Source organism: Schistocerca serialis, chromosome 8, assembly GCF_023864345.2.
Source record: "Schistocerca serialis cubense isolate TAMUIC-IGC-003099 chromosome 8, iqSchSeri2.2, whole genome shotgun sequence".
In the NCBI taxonomy this organism is placed as follows: domain Eukaryota; kingdom Metazoa; phylum Arthropoda; class Insecta; order Orthoptera; family Acrididae; genus Schistocerca; species Schistocerca serialis.
The window spans coordinates 170,234,568-170,258,548 of record NC_064645.1 but is presented as its reverse complement, the minus strand read 5'-3'; the positions used below and the strand labels follow the sequence as shown (position 1 = coordinate 170,258,548).

General features: G+C 41.4%; 1 protein-coding gene across 1 annotated transcript in view; it reads left to right on the top strand.

Moving 5' to 3' along the window:
• The window catches only part of LOC126416365 (galectin-6-like), a 483,119-nt gene that overhangs the window by 228,939 nt on the left and 230,199 nt on the right, over nucleotides 1–23,981 (top strand). Inside the window, exon 2 of the mRNA XM_050084045.1 lies at nucleotides 4,803–5,268. Within this exon, the coding sequence (XP_049940002.1) occupies nucleotides 4,900–5,268 (369 nt within the window). The 5' untranslated portion in view covers nucleotides 4,803–4,899. The remainder of the gene's footprint in view (nucleotides 1–4,802; nucleotides 5,269–23,981) is intronic.

The window sequence follows — 23,981 nt, the reverse complement described above, 5'->3', positions numbered from 1 at the left end:
TTATAAAGACGACTGTACATTACTTTTTCGAAAATTTTTGAGAATGCTGGCAACAGTGAAATTGGACGGAAATTTGATGCTATTTCTTTATCTCCCTTCTTAAACAGTGGCTTAACTTCAGCATATTTCAGCCATTCGGGAAATATTCCACTGATAAACGACTGGTTACACAGATAGCTTAATATGTTACTTAGCTCAGAATCACATTCTTTAATTAACTTTGTTGATATTTCATCATACCCACTAGATGTTTTTGATTTTAAAGATTTTATGATGGACATTATTTCTGTTGGGGTAGTGAGGGTCAAATTCATATTATGGAAGTTACTTGAAATGTCTGGTCTAAGGTAATCCATAGCAGCATCTACCGAACCTGACAACCCCATCTTTTCAGTAACAGTTATAAAATGTTTGTTAAAAAGTTCTGCAACACTATACACATCTGTCACCAATGCATCATTTACTCTTAATGCTATTTGTTCCTCTTCATGTCTGGTTCTACCGGTCTCCTCCTTCACTATATCCCATATTGTCTTTATTTTGTTATCTGATATGACTATCTTTTCCTTGTAATATATTTGCTTTGACATCCGTATTACAGTCTTTAATATTTTGCAGTATTTCTTATAATGTGCTATAGCATCAACATTGGAAATGTTTCGGATTGACAGATACAGTTTTCTTTTTGTTTTACAAGATACCCCTATTCCTCGAGTAATCCATGGCTTCTTTGTAGACTTTGCTCTTACCTTGGTAAGTTTTGGGGGAAAGCAGTGTTCAAATAAGGTAAGCACTTTATTAGCAAAAATGTTATATTTTTCATTCATGCCATGAGCACTGTAAACATCAGTCCAGTGAATGTCTCTGAGGAGTGTCCTAAAATAATCAATTTTTGGCTTACTGATTACCCTCTTGAGCTCAGATTTAACAGATTTTATATCCTGTTCAGTATTAACATTTAACAGAAGGAACTGCATGTCATGGTCTGAGAGGCCATTGACTATTGGTTTTGTAATATAATTTTGTTCATTTGACTTTTCTATAAAGATATTATCAATGGCTGTTTGTGAGCAAGTGGTTATCCTAGTGGGGAACTTTACTGTGGGAATTAAGTTGAATGATAGTGTTACTAACTCAAATAGGTTCTTATTGGGAGAGTCTTTAAGGAAATCTACATTGAAATCACCAGCAACCACTATTTCTTTGTTTTTGGTTGTTAAATGGGCCAGTACAGCTTCAAGGTGGTTTACAAACAGATTAAAGTTACCTGCAGGTGCTCGATATACACTTAATATTATGAAAGATTTTTTGTGAAAATCTAATTCTGTTGCACATGCTTCCATATGCTGTTCTAGGCAAAATTTATGAATGTCTATGTTCTTAAATTTATGACAGTTCCTGATGAATGTGGCAACTCCTCCTTTCTCCATTTCTGATCTACAATAGTGAGATGCTAACCTAAACCCTGTAACACTTAAAAGTTCTATACCAGTGGTCACATGATGTTCAGAGAGGCAGATTATGTCAGCTGGGTTTGAAGACTCTAATTCATCTATGCAGATAGTTAATTCATTAATTTTATTTCTCAGTCCTCGAATATTTTGATGCAATAAAGATAGCTGACATTTCACATTGACTGACTTAAAATTGGATGGAGTTAAAATATCTGCTGACAGTTGAAAATTCTTAACCAATGGCTGTTTATGTTGATGTAATAAGCTGGAATTATGTTTTTTGATTTCTTTCTCAAACTGAAGGTTTGTCTCAGTTCTAACCTCTCTTAAAATTTGTTTTCTTTCTGTCCTCCCTACCCTAAAAAAGGGTCTTTTCTGAATCCTATAACCACTGGTATTTTACCACTCATGACAGTGCCTCCCCCCTTTAACTTTCCTGCTATTTCCACAGCCAATTTACCCTTCCCCTTCCTGTTGAGGTGAAGGCCATGCCTAGTATAATCCCACCTACTGACAGAATCAACATGAACCACACCAATGTGTGACCCCGCACCCGACATGAGCAGCCGTTCCAGCTCCAAATTAACTCTCTTGACAGAAGAGTTCAAATGAGGTCGGTCATGGCGCCCAAGAACAGATACAAACTCAACACTGGTATGCCTCGATGCTGATGCAATCTTCGCCAGGTCACACTCTATGCTGTACCCAGGATCTCTGTCAATACTGTTACCTGCCCCACCCACTATAACCACGGTGTCTTCCTTAGTGAAATCTTTGCAAAGTGATCCTAAATCCTCTGTCACCTGCTCCAGACCAGCACTAGGTTTAAAAAAATTGGTGACCTGGTATTCTGATCCTAGTTCATCCTGCAAGAGTTGGCCAACACCTCTTCCATGGGAACTACCTAACAACAACACTTTCTTTCTCTTTACTGATTTCCCTACATTCTTACTTTTCAATTTGCTGCTGAAAGTTTGTTGTGCCCTGTCTACACCTGTAACTGCTTGAGGCTCACCAGCTTCTAACTGAAGCAACAGGTCAAATCTATTTTCCACATTCACCATAAAGCTGTCAGACAAAGTTCTAGGCCTGTTCCTCCTGTTGCCTGTTGCCACTTCCCACCTCTCTTTACCCTTCTCCCTCCTTAACCTGTCAAGATCTCCCCTGGCCTTATCTAACTCAGCCTGAAGGGCAGCAATTTTCCCCTCCTGTTCCAGTATCTTCCTATCTCTACTACAAATCCTACAAAACCACTGGTGAGTCTCATTTACTTCCCCTATTCCCACGCCACTACAGTCACCCACATGGAAAAAACTACAGCACCCATCACACCAAAGCCCCGACCTAACAATTCTACGGCAAGTCAAGCACTTTTCACTCATGATAAACGTAATAATTTATTAAGAATAAGTCAGTTAAATTACAGATAAACACGAAAATATGGTTACACAAATTTGGCCTATACGCAACTGTGTGTAAACAAAAACAAAAGTGCAAAGTTTCTGAAACAACAAGTTAAACTTTACGCTACTTTCCGGAAATGCTAGTTAAATAATGAAGAGGTACGCTAAGTTAAATTGCTGGAGAGAGCAAGGAACAACTAAACGAAATTCTATAGATTTGCTGCAGCAGAACGTAAACAGAAAATACGACTGTACGGTCTTTTCGCGTTTTCTGCTATATTACGTAATGAGAAATGAAACCTTTAATGGTACACTTAAACGGCACACTAATACACTTATTTACCACGTAATCAGTACTAATCTATGTGTTTTATAATTTAAAATAACTTATCTTTACGAGAACACCAAACCTCGCGCTAGTCGCTTGGCTGCAGGTCAGTGACGCTACGCTTTACACTGAACCATCAACACACCCTTTGCAACTAATCATAGTATCCTAACCCTTGCTGAAAACCTTAATTGTATATATGTTACTAATTGCAATATAATTATAACAAATGGTACCAAGAACAATGAGTTTTGGTTGGATCTTCAGTGTGTCGCTGCCTTCAAATAGCCTACTCTCATAATAAGCAAGTTACAATAATTCTTTTGCCACGAATATGACGTTTCTCATTATTGTATTGGAACGAATCACACAGTTAACAACGGGTTTTCCAGTGATTCTCGATTTGCTGGTGCTCAGAAACGGCAAATATACATATAGGCTTGAAATGAATGGCAATATGGCGCCTCACAACTCTATACTGAAGGGAGGCGGCGTGCATGTGACGTAGGTGGCGTTGTGGCATCTCATTGGTCAACGCTCAGACGCACGCTCAGAATATCTGACATGCCAGATATTGCTCTGCACGTTCGGAAAGACTCCCGAACGTGCTATTCCACGCTATGACGTCAGAAACTCGGCACGCTCAACGCTCGGATGCACGGTCCGTGTGCCGACGGCTTTAGAAACGTACTCCTTAAGTGCAGACAGGGGCGGATCCAGGATCTCGGTCAGGGAGGCGCAAATTTTTTGGTACCTGCCTTCCAAAAAATTAATTCCAAATAAAACCATTAATACTCTATATGAAGTGCGCGCGCGCGCGCGCGCGCACACACACACACACACACACACACACACACTATATATATATATATATATATATATATATATATATATATATATATATATATATTATTCTGTTTTTAGTTTAAGTGTGTTTAATGAAATAACTTACTGCATTACCTAAAAAATATTCTTCAAATACGACGCGTGCACTTGAAAAACTCTGTGATTGTCTGCTAATGTAAAATAATCTATAAAAATGCTAATGTTCATTTGTTTCCATTCTTAAATCTTCGAAATAAGTTCACCAATTGCTTTCATTTGACAGAATGTTGCCATCGAATTCGCGCATGTGTTTATACGCAGCAACGACGATATGACTGCGAAAAGATATAATAGGGTATTTGACTGTGTTCAGGAAATCATCTTATATTGTTAATTACGTCATTTTATCCTCATAATACGCTGTTTTTCCTCATGAGTCATGAATGTAAATATTAACAATAAGAAAAGATCGGTCACGCACCAGGGGGGGGGGGCAAATTTCCCCCTTTGCCCCCCCCCTCTTTGGATCCGCCCCTGAGATGACTGATACAGTGGTTCCCAATGTGTAGCAGCTCTAAAACATGTAGTCTGAACTGACGTAGAGAGATACGCCGCCAGAAATCAGCTGGTTCCGTAGGGGCCCTTTCTCCGCCCCGCCCATCTTCGATCGACCTGCCCCCTCGGGACGCGGGTACCGACTGACTCTCGCGAGTCAGTGGAATCCCGCTGCGCGAAGCCCTTGGAGTGCAGAGCGCCGCGCCTCATCCCACGCTTTCCGTCTACTTGCCGCAGGGGTGTCCGCTCCGCGTCGCGCGTCTTGTGCGCGCTGCAGCCCGCACAGTGGTCGACCTCGGGCGGCGGCGGTCGATAGCGGCGGTCGACTGCGCGCATGCGCGGCGAGGCCGCGGCCGCCATGGGCTGGCGCTGCTACTGCTGCGCTGACGGCGGCACGTGTTCCGGCGCGGCCAGCCCAGCCGCCGACGGGGACGGCGACGACGCCGAGTCGACGCGGCCGCTGCACAGTGGTACCGCGGACGCGCCGCCGGCCAGGGGCTGCAAGTCCGTCTTCTACTGCTGCGAGGGCACATGCTCCACAGGCTGCGCCCACGCCGCCGCCGCTGACGCCGCCAAGAGCGACGCGCCGCCGGCCATGCGCGGCCACATCGTGCTGGGCACCCCTGTCGACGTAGCGGAGGACGCGGCGCGGCACTTCGAGCTCCTGGCGCAGTTTCCAGAAGATGTGCAGATCTCCAGGCCGGTATGTCAGCTCCGCGTACTTCCATACGAACAGACGTTACCTCACTGCAGTGTCATTGTCAAAACATTCCACTACGAATAAAAGTTCGTAGACTTCCTTAGCCGGTGTCATTTTGAATAAAACAATTTTGTGTACCGAGCCGCGTCATTGTAAACTACTAAAAGAACTAAATTGCTGACGTTAAGACCGACTTGCTGCGGTCTTCTTCGCCGCACTCGGGAGGCCCGCAGCAAGTCGGTCGAAACTCGGCCAAATATCCATAATTATTTTATCCGCAATTCCACTAAGTATTTCTATGGCATCATAGACACCAACCGCCAGGAGATTGCAACGTCAACGCCACAACTCGTAAAAGTGTTTAGATTATTCGACTGGACAGCCATGTCAGGTGACTATCTGGTCTAGCGTACTCCAGTAGTGTGTCAAATTCAGTGTCAACATGTTTTCGCCACCCTTACACTGGTGTTAGTTGTTCTTGTGCCTGTGAATCTTTTCCTGCTTGTCCATTTCTTCATGAAATATTGGTTAGACAAGACATTCTTTCCCCACCCACCTTTCCACATATCTCTCTCTCTCTCTCTCTCTCTCTCTCTCTCTCTCTCTCATATATATATATAATCGTCGCAACCCCCCCTTCCTCCCTTTCCCCCCCCCCCCCCCGAATAATATGCCGCTATAAAGAAGCAACATGTGAGAGAGTCTTACAACTTCACAGTACGAAGCAAACAAAACAAACATGCATTGTGCAATAGATAGACCTGTGGCTTTGACAGGTTGCCTTGAAGCAAACTGAATGGTCGTAGTTTTTTCGTGTTTATGCGCTTTATATTTAACACCACCTTTTGAATTTTGGTATTATTATTATAATTATTATTCCAGAATGAGATTTTCACTCTGTAGTGGAGTGTACGCTGATATGAAACTTCCTGGCAGATTAAAACTGTGTGCCGGACCGAGACTCGAACTCGGGACCTTTGCCTTTCGCGGGCAGGTGGTTTTTTTTTTCTAATCTCATTTTGTTCTATATTGTTCGTGGCGGACGTCCTATAACACTTGTTCTGGTTGTTCGTTGATCCGTTCACTCAGTTTTTTATTACAGAGGGTAGCTAAACCCTCTGACCGAACACGCTACCGTGCCGGCTTTCTACTATTATTATTCTGATGCTGGCTACTTAAGTCGAAACCGATGAACTTTGTCGTATTTAGTGCGATAATAGTAATTTTAATAAAAGTATGTTTTTATTTAAACCTCTCTTGCTGCGTAAGTCAATTGTTAGTCCAGTATACGTTTCAGTGGCCGGCATAATCCCTCTAAGTTCGAAGATTACCCATTTACATTCCTGGTATTTGTAAGTAGCATAGACGCCTTTTCTCAGCAGTAGGCCAAGTGGAAAACAAATTCGCACTCAACCTCTTAAGCGCGAGAAGACGAGTGTGCTGCCCGCTAATACTAGGAACGTAAATTCCTGATTGTCTACCAGAAGAGTGCGATGTCAACTATATAACTGCGTAATGGAGTAATAAGCTAGTAAATGACGCAGAAAACTGTTTCATTTGTAATTAATCGTCGTAGCCATCACGATGTGTTCCTTTATCAAGAAACAGGTGCCGTGCAACTTTTAAGCACCTTGCTTCAACAATGAATCGCTTCGGATTACGGGGTAGGGAGAAGGCAGTGTTTTGACGTTATTACGTGAGTAGTAAGAAAAAAAATGCAGAGGACAACGCAGGTTTGTGATTCATATTGTGTTTTAAATACTGTGATATCTTCCCATTTGTGTACGTATCCTGGAACGAATAAATGGTAGGCTTTTGATGTCTTGAAAGTATATGCGGCTCCTTTTAGTATTCTTTCAAGTTCCAGTTCTTTTTATAGCTATTTTCTTAGACGGAGTCTAAATCCCAACTTTTGTATGATAGAACAACCATCTTAGCCTCTCATCCACAGAGCATTACTGGAGAGTGCAACGTGACGTGTCGTTGACATTCCATTTTGGTCATTGTGCATCCATCGTTCAACATTTCTACACATCTATCTGTCTAGCATTTAAAAAAAAAAATGTGCGGCAAACCTCGTTGCTTCAGACATTGAAAATGTTTCCCCTACGATCCGCACCCGTCCGGATAGCCGGAAGCGTTAACACGCCGCTTCCGGGAGTCTGTGAGGTGAGTCTGACCTGGATCGAATCCTCCTCACGAATTAAGGACGAGGGTTGGTGAGCCGGGGACAGCCTGGATGTACTTTCTAAGCGGTTTCCTTCGTTGATACGAACATAGCGCCTCAGGTATACGATTAAAACATTTAGAAACTTTTTTCACACTTGCACATGAGATTTACTGTAGACACAGACAAGTGGGATACATAGATTTCGTCCTGGGAGGCAATTGAGAGACGTATAACCATACATATTCAGTCTCTCAACTCCTAATCATCACTACGATCAGCCCACAATAAAAAATAAACGTCCTTGCACACTGCCAGTTTCCAGTTGTAACAGGTTACGTAACTGCCCGAAGCATCACAGGTAAACTCGTCACTAGTGCATATCATTCGTCACGTGCAAGCTTACCATACAACACACTTCACTGCGTTTCGAATTACAAGTTCAGCCATGGAACTGAAGCTTTGTTTATAGTCTTAAAGCTTACTCGGTGCGACGTAACTGTATCATGGCAGTCATTCCCTCAATCATTTTCTTCCTTCTTCCTTCTCCGTTAGTCGTTACGGCGACAGGTTCTAAACTAGTTTTTCCTGTTTATCGCAAGGCGTTCTTGTTCTACAGTACACGGAATTAGGTTAGGAAAGTAACGTCGTCATATGTTCCCCCTCTGTTATTAGAACTGTCTTTCTAATTTTACTCTAATGAACAGTGTAAACTGCTTACTGGGATTCGGTGGGTACGTCATTTTGTAATAAAGTTGTATTAAGTTTTCTAATATAATAGTTAGTCACGGTTTCATTTTGGTTTAAGCACCAGCTCAGGTAAATGATGGCAAATATTTTAACGTACAGCGTAACGTTGTTTGTAACTTGGCGTAAAGATATTATGGCCAATAATTTTGGATTGTTTCAGTTACTGGACGAATTTTAAATCAGTCATTACAACATGAAAATTAATATTTTAATTACCAAAAGCGTTTCGTTTTATTGAAATAAAACTTCATCACTGGTCTGTAATGAAATATATATTTATATCCTGATTTGCTTTCTAAATCGAGAAACAGTTAGTTCCAAAATTATTTGATTTTACTTGCGATATTTTATACTTCGTTTTCGCTCCCATCAGGAAATGCCGTCTCCTTTCACGTTTGTGAAGTGGTCCATCGTTTATTGGAAAGACGGATTTAAAATACCTTCGGTAATTAGAAAAACAACTACGGAAAATACGGCCGCACGAATGGAGAATTTAATAAGGCCTTCTCATACATTGTTTTAGTATCTGCCTTTGTTCTGAACTGCCATAACTTGGACGCGTACTCGAATACGGCCTAACAGTGACCAAGCAACGCCCCCCCCTCTCTCTCTCTCTCTCTCTCTCTCTCTCTCTCTCTCTCTCTCTCTCTCTCTGCTCCCATTAGTTGAGTGGTCAGCGCGGCAGAATGCCACGCTAAGGGGCCCTGGTTCGACTCCCGGCTGGGGCAGGAGATTTTCTCCGCTCAGGGACTCCGAACTTCCCCGAATGGGGGACTCCCGGCCCACAATGCCGTACGCTGATTTCCATTTCTCTCTCTCTCTCTCTCTCTCTCTCTCTCTCTCTCTCTCTCTCTCTCTGTCGTGTGTGTGAAGAAAAAAGAATTAGTTTATCATTTTCAATTGATACGCCAGTAGGGCTTCTAAATGTTATCTTGTCTGTGTCGGTCTGCATCTATTTGTGTAACAAAGTGTACAGAAATATACTCAGATAGAAAAACGCAATTTTGTTGCAAATCCCAGCGCTTTTCTGTAAAAATCTTTCTCATTTAGTGGAAGAGAGTTCAAGTCGAGGCAGTCACGATCGAGGAACGTAACCGCTCTCCTTAATTACCATACTTCAATAGTTTGTGGGCTCCCACAAATAAACAGTTTATGTAACGGAAGTTATTGTATTTGGTAAATATACACTAGGCTCGAAATGTTGAGATATTTGGTCTAAATATTTCTCAAGATAACCCTATTAAAAATCTTCTTTGATAGACTGGTGTGTAAACGTTACGAAAATTGCCTCTAACACATGACTGTGTACTTGAAATGTGTTTATCAAAATGGTTCAAATGGCTCTGAGCACTATGCGACTTAACTTCTGAGGTCATCAGTCGCCTAGAACTTAGAACTAATTAAACCTAACGGCATCACACACATCCATGCCCGAGGCAGGATTCGAACCTGCGACCGTAGCGGTCACGCGGTTCCAGACTGAAGCGCCTTTAACCGCACGGCCACACCGGCCGGCAAATGTGTTTATCGCTAACGTTTCTCCTTTCACCCTTATTTGTACTGTTAAGAGGCTCACCTGTCCAGTTGGGATGTACGGTTCGATGCAGACATGGTGTAGAGCGCAACTTGACAATACTAAGGTACAATTTCTTCTAGGTGAAGTTCATCAGAAATATCCACGCAGCCGACCCGGATCCGACCTCATACGTCTGTCTTCCGAGACACCTATAAAGTAGCTAAAATATGTCATTAATTACGGGGTCACTGTGTTGCTACACGGTTTTTCGCATATATGGGTATAATGTCGCAACTTCTGTGTAAAAGCAGGAAGTACAGACGCCACCTCTATCGTGTGACCTGGGCTGCAACGCTACCTCACTCCAGACTGTGGGAACTTCGGAACACTAGATCGAGTAACAACACATTCGTTCACTATTCAAGCGCACAATCAATGCCGAAAATATAATGGATAAGCAGCAAAAAATCCTTCTAACTACAGTTAAACTTCATTTGAGCACTGACGTAATAATAAAGGATGTCTTAAAATAATTTATCAGAGTTCAAGAGACCATATATTCTACATGAATGAATTTAGAAACTTTGGGTGGATTTAACTTCGGTATCGAAATTAAACTTTTACGAGGGTCACTCCAAAAGAAATGCAAATTATTTTTGTAAAAATACAGTTTTCATTCTGCATATGTGAAAGTTTTACAGTGTGTAGATACATCCTTCCCGCTTGTTTTCAAACTTACAGTTAGTTCAACATCTTCCCGTGAGTGGCGCCATCACAGCATGTCTTCAAGATTGCTGATACACTTGACGTTCGTCAGAAGCAACGTGCTGTCATAAAATTCCTGTGCTGTGAAAACGAGACAGTGGGAAACATGCACAAGAGGTTGAAAAAGGTGTATGGAGATGCTGCTGTCGATCGCAGTACAGTTAGTCGGTGAGCAAGCAGGTTTTGTGATGAAAACGGGGACGGCAATATTGAGGATTGTCCTCGCAGCGTCCACAGCTCGTGGTCGTGCGGTAGCGTTCTCGCTTCCCACGCCCGGGTTCCCGGGTTCGATTCCCGGCGGGGTCAGGGATTTTCTCTGCCTCGTGATGACCGGGTGTTGTGTGATGTCCTTAGGTTAGTTAGGTTTAAGTAATTCTAAGTTCTAGAGGACTGATGACCATAGATGTTAAGTCCCATAGTGCTCAGAGCCATTTGTCCTCGCAACGGCAGGCTTCGTCGCAACGGAAGGCTTCGTAATGCACACACTCCAGACAATGTGCAGAGAATTAACGAACTGGTGACTCCTGACAGACGCATCACAGTGAACGAATTGCCACGCTACGATGGGATAGGGGAAGGAAGTGTTGGCAGAATACTGAAAGTGTTGGCGTTAAAAAAGGTTTGTGCCAGGTGGGTTCCCAGGATGTTGACAGTGGCTCACAAAGAAACAAGAAAAACGGTATGCAGAGAACTTTTGGAACAGTGCGAGAATGGTGGAGACGAATTTCTTGGAAGAATTGCAACAGGTGCTGAAACACGGCTCCATCATTTATCATCAGAGACGAAGAGGCAAGCAATGGAGTGGCATCATGTAAATTCACCGAAGAAAAAAAATTCAAAATCACACCTTATGCTGGGAAAGTTAAGGCTCCGGTGTTTTTCGATTCTGAAGGACTCTTGCTTGTGGACATCATGCCAAGTGGAACCGCCGTAAATTCTGATGCATATGTTACGACACTGAATAAACTTCAAGCTCGACTGAGTAGTGTTCGACCACATTGGCAAAAGCAGAATGTGTTACTGTTGCACGACAATGCACGGCCACATGTCAGTCAAAAAACCATGGAAGCGATCACAAAACTCGGACAACAATGAAACACCTGCCTTACAGTCCTGACTTGGCTTCATGTGACTATCATCTCTTTGGGAAGCTGAAAGACACTCTTCGTGGGACAAGGTTTGAAGATGATGACTCCCTTGTGCACGCTGCCACACAGTGGCTCCAACAGGTTGGTCCAGAATTTTTCCGTGCGGGTATACAGGCGCTGGTTCCAAGATTGCGTAAGGCAGTTAGAGGGATGGAAATTATGTGGAGATATGAAAATATTGTTCCTAAAGGATGTATCTACACACTGTAAAAGCTTTCAAACATGTAGAATAAAAGATGGATTTTTTTTTTTTTTTGGAGTGACCCTCGTATTCTGACGCCAGCAGTAAGCTACCGGTCTGTGGGGTTGTTTCTAGGGGCCTTCCTGGGGCAGCTAACTAACTCGCTAGCTCATTGCCCAATGTTTGCCGTGTCGAAATAATAAAACAGTAAGAAAAGCTGTACGTTCTCTGTTTCAGCAGGCATAATTCAGTTACAGCAGTGCGGCGTGAATTCGGTCGAGAGTAAGGCACTGCACCTCAAGACATTCGACGGTGGACAAACAGTTTCAAGACACTACTTGTTGTCACACATGTGCGCTCGTTCAAGGTGTAGAAAGCATTCAGTTGTTTGGTATGTAGTCGACTAAAGCCTACTCGTCATACCAGCCGATAATTTGCTATTCCTAGTGTACCTGTCTGGGATACTTCTGGACGACATTTGTCTTTCAAATCATACAGCTTTAAGCTGTTAAGTCCTCCTTGATATGAAGTGAATTTATTCTGGACTTGGTGTACCGCAAGGTTATATAAACGCTTTTAAAACATACAGTCTCTCAAACTCGCATGATTATAAGTTTCCTTTCATTTACGTCTATGGTCACAAACTTTTGTTAACAGATTACCGGTTTCGGTCTATAATGACCATCATCAGATGTGTTTTATAAAAACAGTAGTGCTACTGACAGCATGACTCGTGCATATGATGTTATTTATATATATTTGACGATGATGGTGCTGATTCTACATTTATCATTTGACGATGCCACTATGGCTGCAGTACATTAGGACTTTGTTCTAATATAAAAACAGATCTGATGATGGTCATTATAGACCGAAACCGGTAATCTGTTAACAAAAGTTTGTGACCATAGACGTAAATTAAAGGAAACTTATTGTATATACGGATCACTGTTTTATTAGCGACAATGTCGCAGTTTGTGTCGCACGATTCTTTCAAATATAAAAACTTAGTAGTCCTATGTGCAAGTTGACATTTACCGCAAGTTCCGATCTTTATTCGCACAGAAAATATAGACTTGTGAAATTGGATGAATCTGCCTGAAACGCTCTTTGTAAACTGAAATCGTCAGAATAAAGTGTAGCTGAAAAGTTTCTCAGTACAACGCTACGTAACTCACTTTTTCAAAATAATTATTTTGATAGAGTGACGTCTAAAGATTCGAACCGAATGAAAATGTGCTCAGGATATAAATAGCTCGTCCCCAAAACAGTGATCAGAGCCATTCTCATGGAAAACTGCACGTCTTACCATGAGACGTCTGAATGATTACTAGTCCAAGGTGCAAGAGAAAAACCTTGGTAACGTAGTAACAAAATATCGATATAATAATACCAAAAACGCATTTCAGCGTCGTGACTTTTTGCTGTATTTCCCCCTGCTTAAAATAAATACTCCATCTGAACAACAAACTTTTTCTGTTGACCTGATAGCGCTACACAACTATTCAGTCTTCAGAACGCAGGCGTGGGATTTCAGTGAAGTCGTCAGAGCAGAGTGGAACAGAACAGTATGCACATCTCACTAAAGCTATTTTTTTCACATTGTCACCCTTCTTTCATGCAGTCCAGTATCGAACGCTACACTAGGTAAAATTTCAAACGTCGCAGCGTATTGTGACATAAGCTTGTACTTCGGTGCAGAAAGTTGTTTGTATAATACAGTGAAGTCTGATGATAAAGTGACGATCGAGTAACTTTTACTCGTAATTTTTCACATTGTAGTCCTACAAAATCAACGATTCGTCTCATCTAAGGGCTTATATTGCATAAAGAAATGCAAATTGTAAATCAAGACATTTCAAATGTGTGTTTTTGAACCTGTTAGTCGTCGCTTTGTTTCATCGCGTTATCAAAGCTTCTTTCTTTAGATCATTGTTCTCGGGATAACTGATATATATTGTAGCACATTTTCGTGCGGTTCTGAGCGTTCAGTGTCACGCACTTCCTTCGTCGGTGTAATTTTTAGTGTTTCTCTAAACGACTTCTACTTACAAGGGGAGGCCGCCAATTGTGAAATTCAGATTCGATTCATACTGCGCATAATAAAAGCTCATGGCCAGAGGTGTAATGTGGCAAAGCACCAAGATACACTTCTCAGCTGTTGCTTGGACGCTTGTTGTTATTTTTGTGGTCTTCAGTCTTGAGATTGGTTGGATGCAGCTCTCCATGCTACTCTCTCCTGTACAAGCTTCTTCATCTCCCAGTACCTACTGCAACCTACATCCTTCTGAATCTGCTTGGTGTATTCATCTCTTGGTCTCCCTCTACGATTTTTACCCCCCACGCTGCCCTCCAATACTAAATTGGTGATCCCTTGATGCCTCGGAACATGTCCTACCAACCGATCAGTTCTTCTAGTCAATTTGTGCCACAAACTTCTCTTCTCCCCAATCCTATTCAATACCTCCTCATTAGTTATGTGATCAACCCATCTAATCTTCAGCATTCTTCTGTAGCACCACATTTCGAAAGCTTCTATTCTCTTCTTGTCTAAACTATTTATTGTCCATGTTTTACTTCCATACATGGCTACACTCCATACAAATACTTTCAGAAACGACTTCCTGACACTTAAATCTATACTCGATGTTAACAAATTTCTCTTCTTCAGAAACGCTTGCCATTGCCAGTCCACATTTTATATCCTCTCTACTTCGACCATCATCAGTTATTTTGCCCCCCCCCCCCCCCAAATAGCAAAACTCCTTTACTACTTTAAGTGTCTCATTTCCTAATCTAATTCCCTCAGCATCACCCGATTTAATTCGACTACATTCCATTATACTCGTTTTGCTTTTGTTGATGTTCATCTTATAACCTCCCTTCAAGACACTGTCCATTCCGTTCAGCTGCTCTTCCAGGGCCTTTGCTGTCTCTGACAGAATTACAATGTCATCGGCGAACCTCAAAGTTTTTATTTCTTCTCCATGGACTTTAATTCGTACTCCAAATTTTTGTTTCCTTTACTGCTTGCTCAATATAAAGATTGAATAACATCGGGGAGAGGCTACAACCCTGTCTCACCCCCTTCCCAACCGCTGCTTCCCTTTCATGCCCCTCGACTCTTATAACTGCCATCTGGTTTCTGTACAGATTGTAAATAGCCTTTCGCTCCCTGTATTTTACCTCTGCCACCTTCAGAATTTGAAAGAGAGTATTCCAGTCAACATTGTCAAAAGCTTTCTCTAAGTCTACAAATGCTAGAAACGTAGGTTTGCCTTTCCTTAATCTAGCTTCTAAGATAAGTCGTAGAGTCAGTATTGCCTCACGTGTTCCAATATTTTTACGGAATCCTAACTGATCTTCCCCGAGGTCGGCTTCTACTAGTTTTTCCATTCGTCTGTAAAGAATTCGCGTTAGTATTTTGCAGAAGTGACTTATTAAACTGATAGTTCGGTAATGCTCACATCTGTCAACACCTGCTTTCTTTGGGATTGGAATTATTACATTCTTCTTGAAGTCTGAGGGTATTTCACCTATCTCATACATCTTGCTCACCAGATGGTAGAGTTTTGTCAGGACTGGCTCTCCCAAGGCTGTCAGTAGTTCTAAGGGAATGTTGTCTACTCCCGGGGCCTTGTTGCGACTCAGGTCTTTCAGTGCTCTGTCATTTATTGCTTCTATTTTGCTTCTTTTTTTCACAGTTCAGTACACCTTCTTCCAGCTTTCATGCTTCATCTGTGTTCAGTTTTTGACAGGCTGTCCACTGGCCCATTTTACCACCAAACCTGAGGCAATGGGGAGTTTCCATTGTTAGATGATATTGATCCTAATAGCCTCTCACATTTTATATGTAGGCAGAGTATTATTAAATACGGGTTACAGACCCAATAGTGGTGCACTGAACCAGAGTTGTTAAGTAATTGTGAAATTTTTCCCGTGATAACAATGGGCGTAGTGCCCTATTTATTACAGTCTCTACTTTGTTCTGCGTGAAACGCTACGCGTCTTATCAAGTTGCAACATATGTGGGAGGATAGCTGTGCAGGCATTCCTGCTAGATAGCGGTTCTGGAAACAAAACTCGATGCAACTGCCTCAACCGAGTCTTTATTTAGTGCGGTCAGTGTGTTTTCACCCACTTCACTCATTGCCTGCTATGGCCCAGGCCTTCAACATCGTTCAGTGATACAGATGTATTCCCCTAATTTACTTATCGTACCACTTCAAAGAGGAGTGATATGCATATTTGTCTAATTGACGTTGAGAAAGAGCGAAAATCGCTAAAATTAAACAAGCATCCAGAACCCTGTGGGATCCCTGTCATATTCTGTCCAAGATTTACAGTTGAGTTAGCTCCCGTTTTAGCCCTGATAAACCTTAGATCCCATCTAACAACAAAACTATGCACAGTGATAGGAAATAAGCGCAAGTCTTAATTGTTTACGAGAACGGTAACAGAAGAGATTCACATAACTACCGGCCAGTCTCATTGACGTCTAGCTATTTTAGAAGATACTCTGAATTCAAATATACGGTATTGAGAGTCTAGTATCCTTTTAGAACACCTAACTATCTAAATCACAAGTTTTGTTACATAGATTATCAGTTTCAGCCAGTTCAGTTTCCATCTTCAGATCTATGAAGGTTTACAACGAAATGCATGTCACATCTTATTTAAACCAAAAATGATGTTATACGATTAAATAGAGTATATCATCTATACGGTAATATCAGTAACTAATCGCAGGTTTGTGTATAACACGTAAAAATTAATAATTTACGCAACTGATCCGAATTCTTCATTAACATTACACCATTGTGCTACATGTACATTCATTATCCGTAATCACTGAACTTGCAACACATTAGACATTGTATATAGGGCTGAGCACTCTCATATAGTGCAAAAACTGTACAGAACCCCATGTGTATGATCCTCTTACACGTGGGAACCAGTTTAAGTTGTCCACCTGATGGAGACAGAAAAACTATCTGCCACAGATCATTTACACCGTAAGTCGTAGCTGATGTCATTAGGTGGCAATACATTATAATACATTCAATATGTGAAGTTACACCACTGTATGTTCCATTGTAAATTGAATAAAATATACAAGATACCTAAAATCTATTAGTAGCTATTAGTCTAAATGTCAAACATAATAGTGTGTAATAGAACACAATGGAACTTGTAAGCGTTCAAATGTTTCACCTAGGCCACACAGCCATTTAAGGTACAAGATTCAAGCTAGTTTTATAAATTTTGCTACGTGAAAACGTCATGAGATAGTGACACCAATGCAATAATTTCATATAAACATGACATACAGTAATTAAATGGATACGAACTTCTGACGACAATAACATTTCTAGTCATGAACAGAACAGGTACTTGAGACGTATTACGAACCTAAAAAAAAAATAATATATATATATATATATATATATATATATATATATATATATATAACTTGCCTATACCGGCCATATGCCGAAACACACTACGTCAATAAGGAAATAGATACTGTTCCTAAGTTGAGTATTATAATACACAACCAGGACGGGTGCGTGGAAAGACTTGCGAACGTTAAATTATCCTCCAGGATACATATCTTTACCGGTGGACATTACGTCAACACAGCAACAGACATTTTTTTTTTATCCTGTATTATCGGACAGACCGTATAAGATCCAGATAGATTACAACCAGTTTCTAGATCTATAATACGCCGCTCGGTGTCTACGCTACACACGTGGTACACTATTTATTGTAGGCTAACATTATAAAACACAGCTTCCCTCAAAAATCAGTTCTTAAAGCAAAGCGTGTAGGGTCCTTGATGGATGGCAGCAAGTACGAGAATAGTAATATGTTGCTCGAGATTTACTTTGAATAAATGTTACATTATCGTACGGTATCATCGTAAAAGCACTACATTTAAACAACCTGACACTCAGTAACTAACTGGATAAGATCTTTTAACAATATCCATGAACAGGAACATGTACGTGATGACGTGTTACAAAACCAAAAATATATTTCTAAAATATAGGTCTTTAACAGGATGTGTGTCGGTGCTGGCCAAATGCCGAAGGACACTTAAGTTAATATGGCAACAGATACTCTACTTTTATTCTGTACTATCAACAGAATGTCTGGAATCAAAGTCGGTTACAACCAATTGCAAGGAACCGTAGTACGTAGCTCAGTGCCTGCGTTACCTACGTGTTACACGATATTTACTTTATACTAACGTTGTACATTATTATATTGCTCATGGTTACTATCCAAAAAAATTTGAGATCATCATACACATGGGATTCTGCCCAATTTTTGCTTTATATGAGACTTCTCAGAACTCCATGCAATGTCATTGATTACGCGTGAGGAATGTATAATGAATGGTATAATGTTAATAACAACTTCTGATCAGGTACGGAAATTATTATATTTTTACGCGCTGTTCACAAACTTGCGATTAGTTGCTGATACTACCATATACGCTATATACTCACTGTACAAAGGGAATTCAAAAAGTAAAGAGATTTTTGCAGTTTCTTGTTGTAGGGCTTGGTTAACACTGCTAGTATGCGGTGCTGAAGGACTGTCGTCTTCAACAATTCTATGCAACGTGTCACTCATTTCCGCGTTAGTCGTTGCGTTACAGCAGACCGTGAAATATGGCAGCTCCATTGTCGATCTGCGCCGGGGAGGAAATGAGGGCAGTAATTCGCTTTTTGTCTGCGGACGGTGTTAAGCCTGCGGAAGTTATTAGTCGAATGCAAGCGCTATGGTGACAGCTGTCTATCGCGAAGCAAGAGTTACGAATTGATAGAGCGCTTCAGACAGGGAAGAACTTCTCTATGTGACGAGGAAAGACCGGGCAGGACATTGATGTCAACAACTAAGGGCAACTCGGAAGTCGTTGATGGTATGGTGATGGAAAACAGACGAATCACAGTGAACTAAATTGTCAATACTTCACATATCAGTCAAGGTTCGGGTATCCCATCTTACTAAATAGGCTAAATTTTCGGAAAGTGTGTGCAAGGTGGGCACTGAAAGAGTTGTCAGCGCAAATGATAGAATCTCTCGTAAACATTCGGCCCGTTATCATCGCGAGGGAGATGTATTTTTACAGAAAATAGTTGCTGTAGACTTAACGAGTGTGCGTGGGGAAGTGAGGCTGCGAACATGGTTTGGAAACACCCATCATCACCAAAAGCCAAGAAATTTAAACGACCGCCATCAGCTGGCAGGATTATGCTAGGACTATTCCGGGACATGAAAGGTCGGTAGGCGTTCAATTCACCCCAACAGGCAAAACTGTGAACAGTGAGAACTAGACTTAGCTACTGTTTCTGTGTTTCGATACAGTGTATCGATACGTGGAACTGTTTCAGTGTTTCGGAACGGCTGTGGTTCACTGTTTCGAAACAGTGGTGTTTCATTCCGCCCCTGTCTCGGATAACCGGACCAGATTCGATCTCGTGCCAGACACAGAAACTGTATCGTTGTTTCAAAATAGGGCTGTTTCAGTCCACCTGTACTTGGAACGGACTATCTGTATCGAAACAGTGTTTCATTCCGCTCTGTGTCAGACGAGATTCGGGCTCGGCACAGGTACTGAAACACAACATACCACTTCAAGAAACACTTTGAGTGTCGAAATCTTTTTGACAAGCAATAGCATGAAGCTTAAGATATCCGAAAATAAAGCTTCGTTTCTAGCTGACTGTCCAATTCCGAAATGGCGTAACATCTGCTTTATAAACACTAACCAAACAATAAAACAACGCATACTATTCACATTTAAAATAATAAATATGTGAAAATCATTCAGTTAAATTACACTTTTTTTACAACACACGCTTCTCTGTTCATTTACAGTAATCATATTAAGAAACGCAAGTAAGCCTACAACATTTCGAATAAAAAAAAGGCGTAGAGTGACCATTATTAGACATATACATAAATTAAATGTAGGTATAATTGCAAGCAATTTGTTTGATATATCACTGATAGTGTAATGGTGAACGGGAAGGGCTGGGAAGTATGGTGAATTTATAGTAACGATTAGAAACACCTTGAAAGACAATTTTTTTCTGTTATATTTTGTTATATATTCGAATTATTTGGCGTTATTTGTGAGTCTATAGTCACTGTGGCTATTATCCACAATGATTCCCTTTGTGTGCATGGAAATTAGCAGTATGGGTATATTACCCATACTAACGGAATGTGGGAATCCCAGTAGCATATCCGTTGGTTCTGCAGTTTGCTCCCACCTCCAGTTCCGTTCGTGGTGGTTCTTCTGTCTTCAGCTATGACTGTCCTCAGCCAACTGAAAAGTATGAGAGTCACACGACACGAAAGCAGCGCATTTACTGCAGGAAATACGAAACTGCCAAGACTCCCAGGTGATAGTTTCATACTTTCTGTGACATGATGAGCGCTCTCGCACCTCATTTGTGTTTATATGCACATACTTATACAGCAGGCATTCAAGATAATAAAATGTGTTTATTAGATTACAAAACACAAACTGTTTCCCTGTTTCGAAACGGCGTATCGAAACATTACATTGTACTGTTTCATTTGTTTCGAAACAGTTACGTGTTTGTTTGCCCATCTCTAGTAAGAACTATTGTGATGTGTTGCAAACTAAACTCAAACCTGCAGTTTGTTCCAAACATAGCGGAAAATTTCGAAAAGGTGTGATCCTGCAGCAAGATAACGTTCTGACAAAAGAACGGCCGAAACAATAAAGGAGTTGGGATTCGAATTGGTGGAACACCCGCCATATGGCGCAGGCCTGGTTCCAAGCGATTTCCATGGGTTGGACCTTTAAAGGAAGTGCTAAGGGGAAGATGATTTACAAACAATGCAGAAATCATTGGTGCAGTGCAAAATTGGTTACAGGTGAAACCAAATAACATTTTTTTCAGACGGAATCAAAAAACTTGTGAAACTTTGGACAAAGGGAGGTTATGTACTGCAACATCCCCTTAGAAAAATTATAAAATACTGTGCTGGTAAACTTCTACGTTATTTGATTTTCAAACAGCTGAGCAAAACTCAACGTACTCAAACAGTTTTCTCTTTACTTATTTTGATCATCACTAAACTGTAATCATCACTAAACTGACACACAATATTTTTAGCGCAACGCAATCTGACTTTCAAAAATCCCTACAAAAGAATGGCCCTGACTAACATTAACCTATACCTTTTATGAATCACATGCCTCACGAAAGTCTTCGTTACTCGAACTCCTGCAATACAGCGAGCGCCAATACTGCCAGCTAAATAAAAGATTCTAACTACTGAAGGCACTAACTACTGATAGGCATGGTTAGCAAATGAAAGATTTTGATAGAGTGCAATGTATTTACCTTAATAGTGTTCAAAAGTCACGATATATATAGCTATCAATTCATGACATCCATATTTACAAATTTCCTTTTTCTGGCGGACACACGTCCAGTTCGTCCGCTTATAATCATACAGAGCGCTACGTGGCGTTACCAACATAAAAACCTAAACATCCTACTTACAGTACAAAAGTGTTTGTTGTCTATCAATACAATATATTCCTTTTCTCAAAAGTCTCTCTACTTTTTACTCCACCTCGTATTACAACATTCATCCATTGGATAAGATGTAATGACCTGTATTTCGTTGCAAGCATTTAAAGTCTTGAAGATGGCCACTGAACTGCCTGAAACAGGTTAGCTATGTAACAAAACTTACGATCTAGACAAAAAGTATTTTAAAAGGATTTTAGAATCGCAAATATAGATCGTCTCCTGCTTCACTGACAGGCAATCGTAATAATGTGGGAGCCAGGATGGATTCCGAAAACATCGAACATGCGAAATACACCTTTCGCTTTTTTTTACTTGATACCCTCGAATGACATGGATCAAGGAAGCAAGGTTGACGCAGTATTTCTTGATTTCCGGAAAGCTTATGACTCGGTAGCAGACCAACGTTTATTAAGAAAAGTGCGGCCGTATGGAATATAAAACAAAATTTGTGTTGAAGAAATCTTATCAGGTGGGATGCAGCCACTTACCTTAGGTGAAGAGTCATTGACAGGTGTGGAAATAAGTGCAGGTGTGCCCCAGCGAAGTGCGTTGGGACTCTAGTGTACACTAATGACTTCAAAAGCAGTTTTACTAACGACGGTTTTGCAGTTATGTCATAAAGTACTGTCTGAAAAAAAATAGCAGAAATATTCTGTCAGTACTATCGTAAGATTACGAAGTGATGCAAAGATTGGCAACTTGTTTTAAATGTACAGAAGTGTAACATTGGATTATGCGCTTCACAAAACAAAAAAGTCGTACCCAATGATTGAATTATCAGTTATATGCTGTCAGAATCATTAACAGTTTGTGGCCATTTGAAATGAAATGATCACATAGGCTCATTCGTGGATATGACAGTAAGCAGAGTGCAGAGAAGCGAGTTTTCACTGAACTAAAAGAGGTGCGGAAGAACCGACTTCAGCCCTGTCCAGCTTCCTGACAAAGAGTGAGTGATTAAATAAAAGAGAATTTAAGTTTCCAATCACGAGTTCGGACTGCCCGTAAAATTAGGAGTCGATTGAAATTGGTCACGGGTTGCTCTGTCGAATTCCGTGGAATTGTGAAATAAATGGTACCAAACCAGTTTTCTCCGGCAATTAGAGACCACCGTGGGCTTGTCTAAACAGATAGCTGTCGTCTCGGGGGAGTGGAGTAATTTTCGAAACCCCGGGTTAATTATTCCTGATTTTTTACAATATGGCGAAAAACCATGAAGGATAGCCGATCAGTTAGTTGAAAATCCGAGCCACACCTACTTGGCGGCGAGGGAACGCTGGACTATCCTGCCCTTCTCAGAACTGTCGCCTTTCGAGTTACTATAATCTCTGAGCTATGGGCAATGATGTCGATGGCTGGAACAAATTGTATCGGCCACCCTCATTGGACTGACCGCGTGGTTTTCTTTCTGCTGACGGATACATACTGTGATGCTGTGGCCCGCATCTCGTGGTCGTGTGGTAGCGTTCTCGCTTCCCACGCCCGGGTTCCCGGGTTCGATTCCCGGCGGGGTCAGGGATTTTCTCTGCCTCGTGATGGCTTGGTGTTGTGTGCTGTTCTTAGGTTAGTTAGGTTTAAGTAGTTCTAAGTTCTAGGGGACTGATGACCATCGATGTTAAGTCCCATAGTGCTCAGAGCCATTTGAACCATTTGTGATGCGGTGCCCGCCTCAACGAAAGTGTCAGTCGGTCGCAGTTCTTGGCTGAAGCAGCTCGTTATCTGCACTAGCGGGGATGTTGGCGCCATTTTCGTGTCTGTGAGCACGTTTCCTATTCTTGGTAGCAGTTATGGACAACACGGCACGTGTTAGAGCTGCTTTGTTCATTAAAACGGATGCGAGTATTTCGGTAGTGATTTCATAGTGATGAAACCCTTAACAACCCAGCCGGGAGGCGTGGTAAAGCTAGGAATGCTTTCGCTATAGAATATACAGAGGGGTCCAAAAGAATGTATCCACTGTTTAAAAGTCCATAACTTGCAAACTAATTGACGGAGTTGTCTCATTTTTGGTGAACGTTTAGCTAATTAAGTTCAACTTAAAGATACCACTGTAGGTGCTCGAAATGGTCACTATTAACATCCACACACAAACGATGCCGCCGAACTGCAGCACGAACTACTGACTGCAACGTGTTCAGTTGGATATTTGCACATGAATGTACGGTAGATTCTACAAGTTCATCCAGTGTTCGTGGCTTTTGTCGATAAACGACGTCGTTTAGTGTTCTCCACAGGTAAAAGTCCAGAGGAGTTGGGTCTGGGGAACGTGGTGGATACTCCACAGCACCTCTACGGTCTATCCATCTTCCTGGTACATTTTCGTCGGGATACGACCTAACACGATTTTGGGGCACCATCTCGTTGAAAGTAAACTCTTCCGTCTCCATACAAGTCTCGGATGGCAGGTAAAATGGATGCCTGAAACTTCTGAAGGTACATCTCACCGGTAACTGTGCCGTCAAAGAAGAATGGCCCAATCAAGCCCCGGTAAGACAACCCATACCACACATTTACTCTTGGAAAATTCACGGCTTTGTCTACATGGACGTTCGGATTTTCGGCGGCCCAGTAGATGCAATTGTGGCGCTTTACTGTA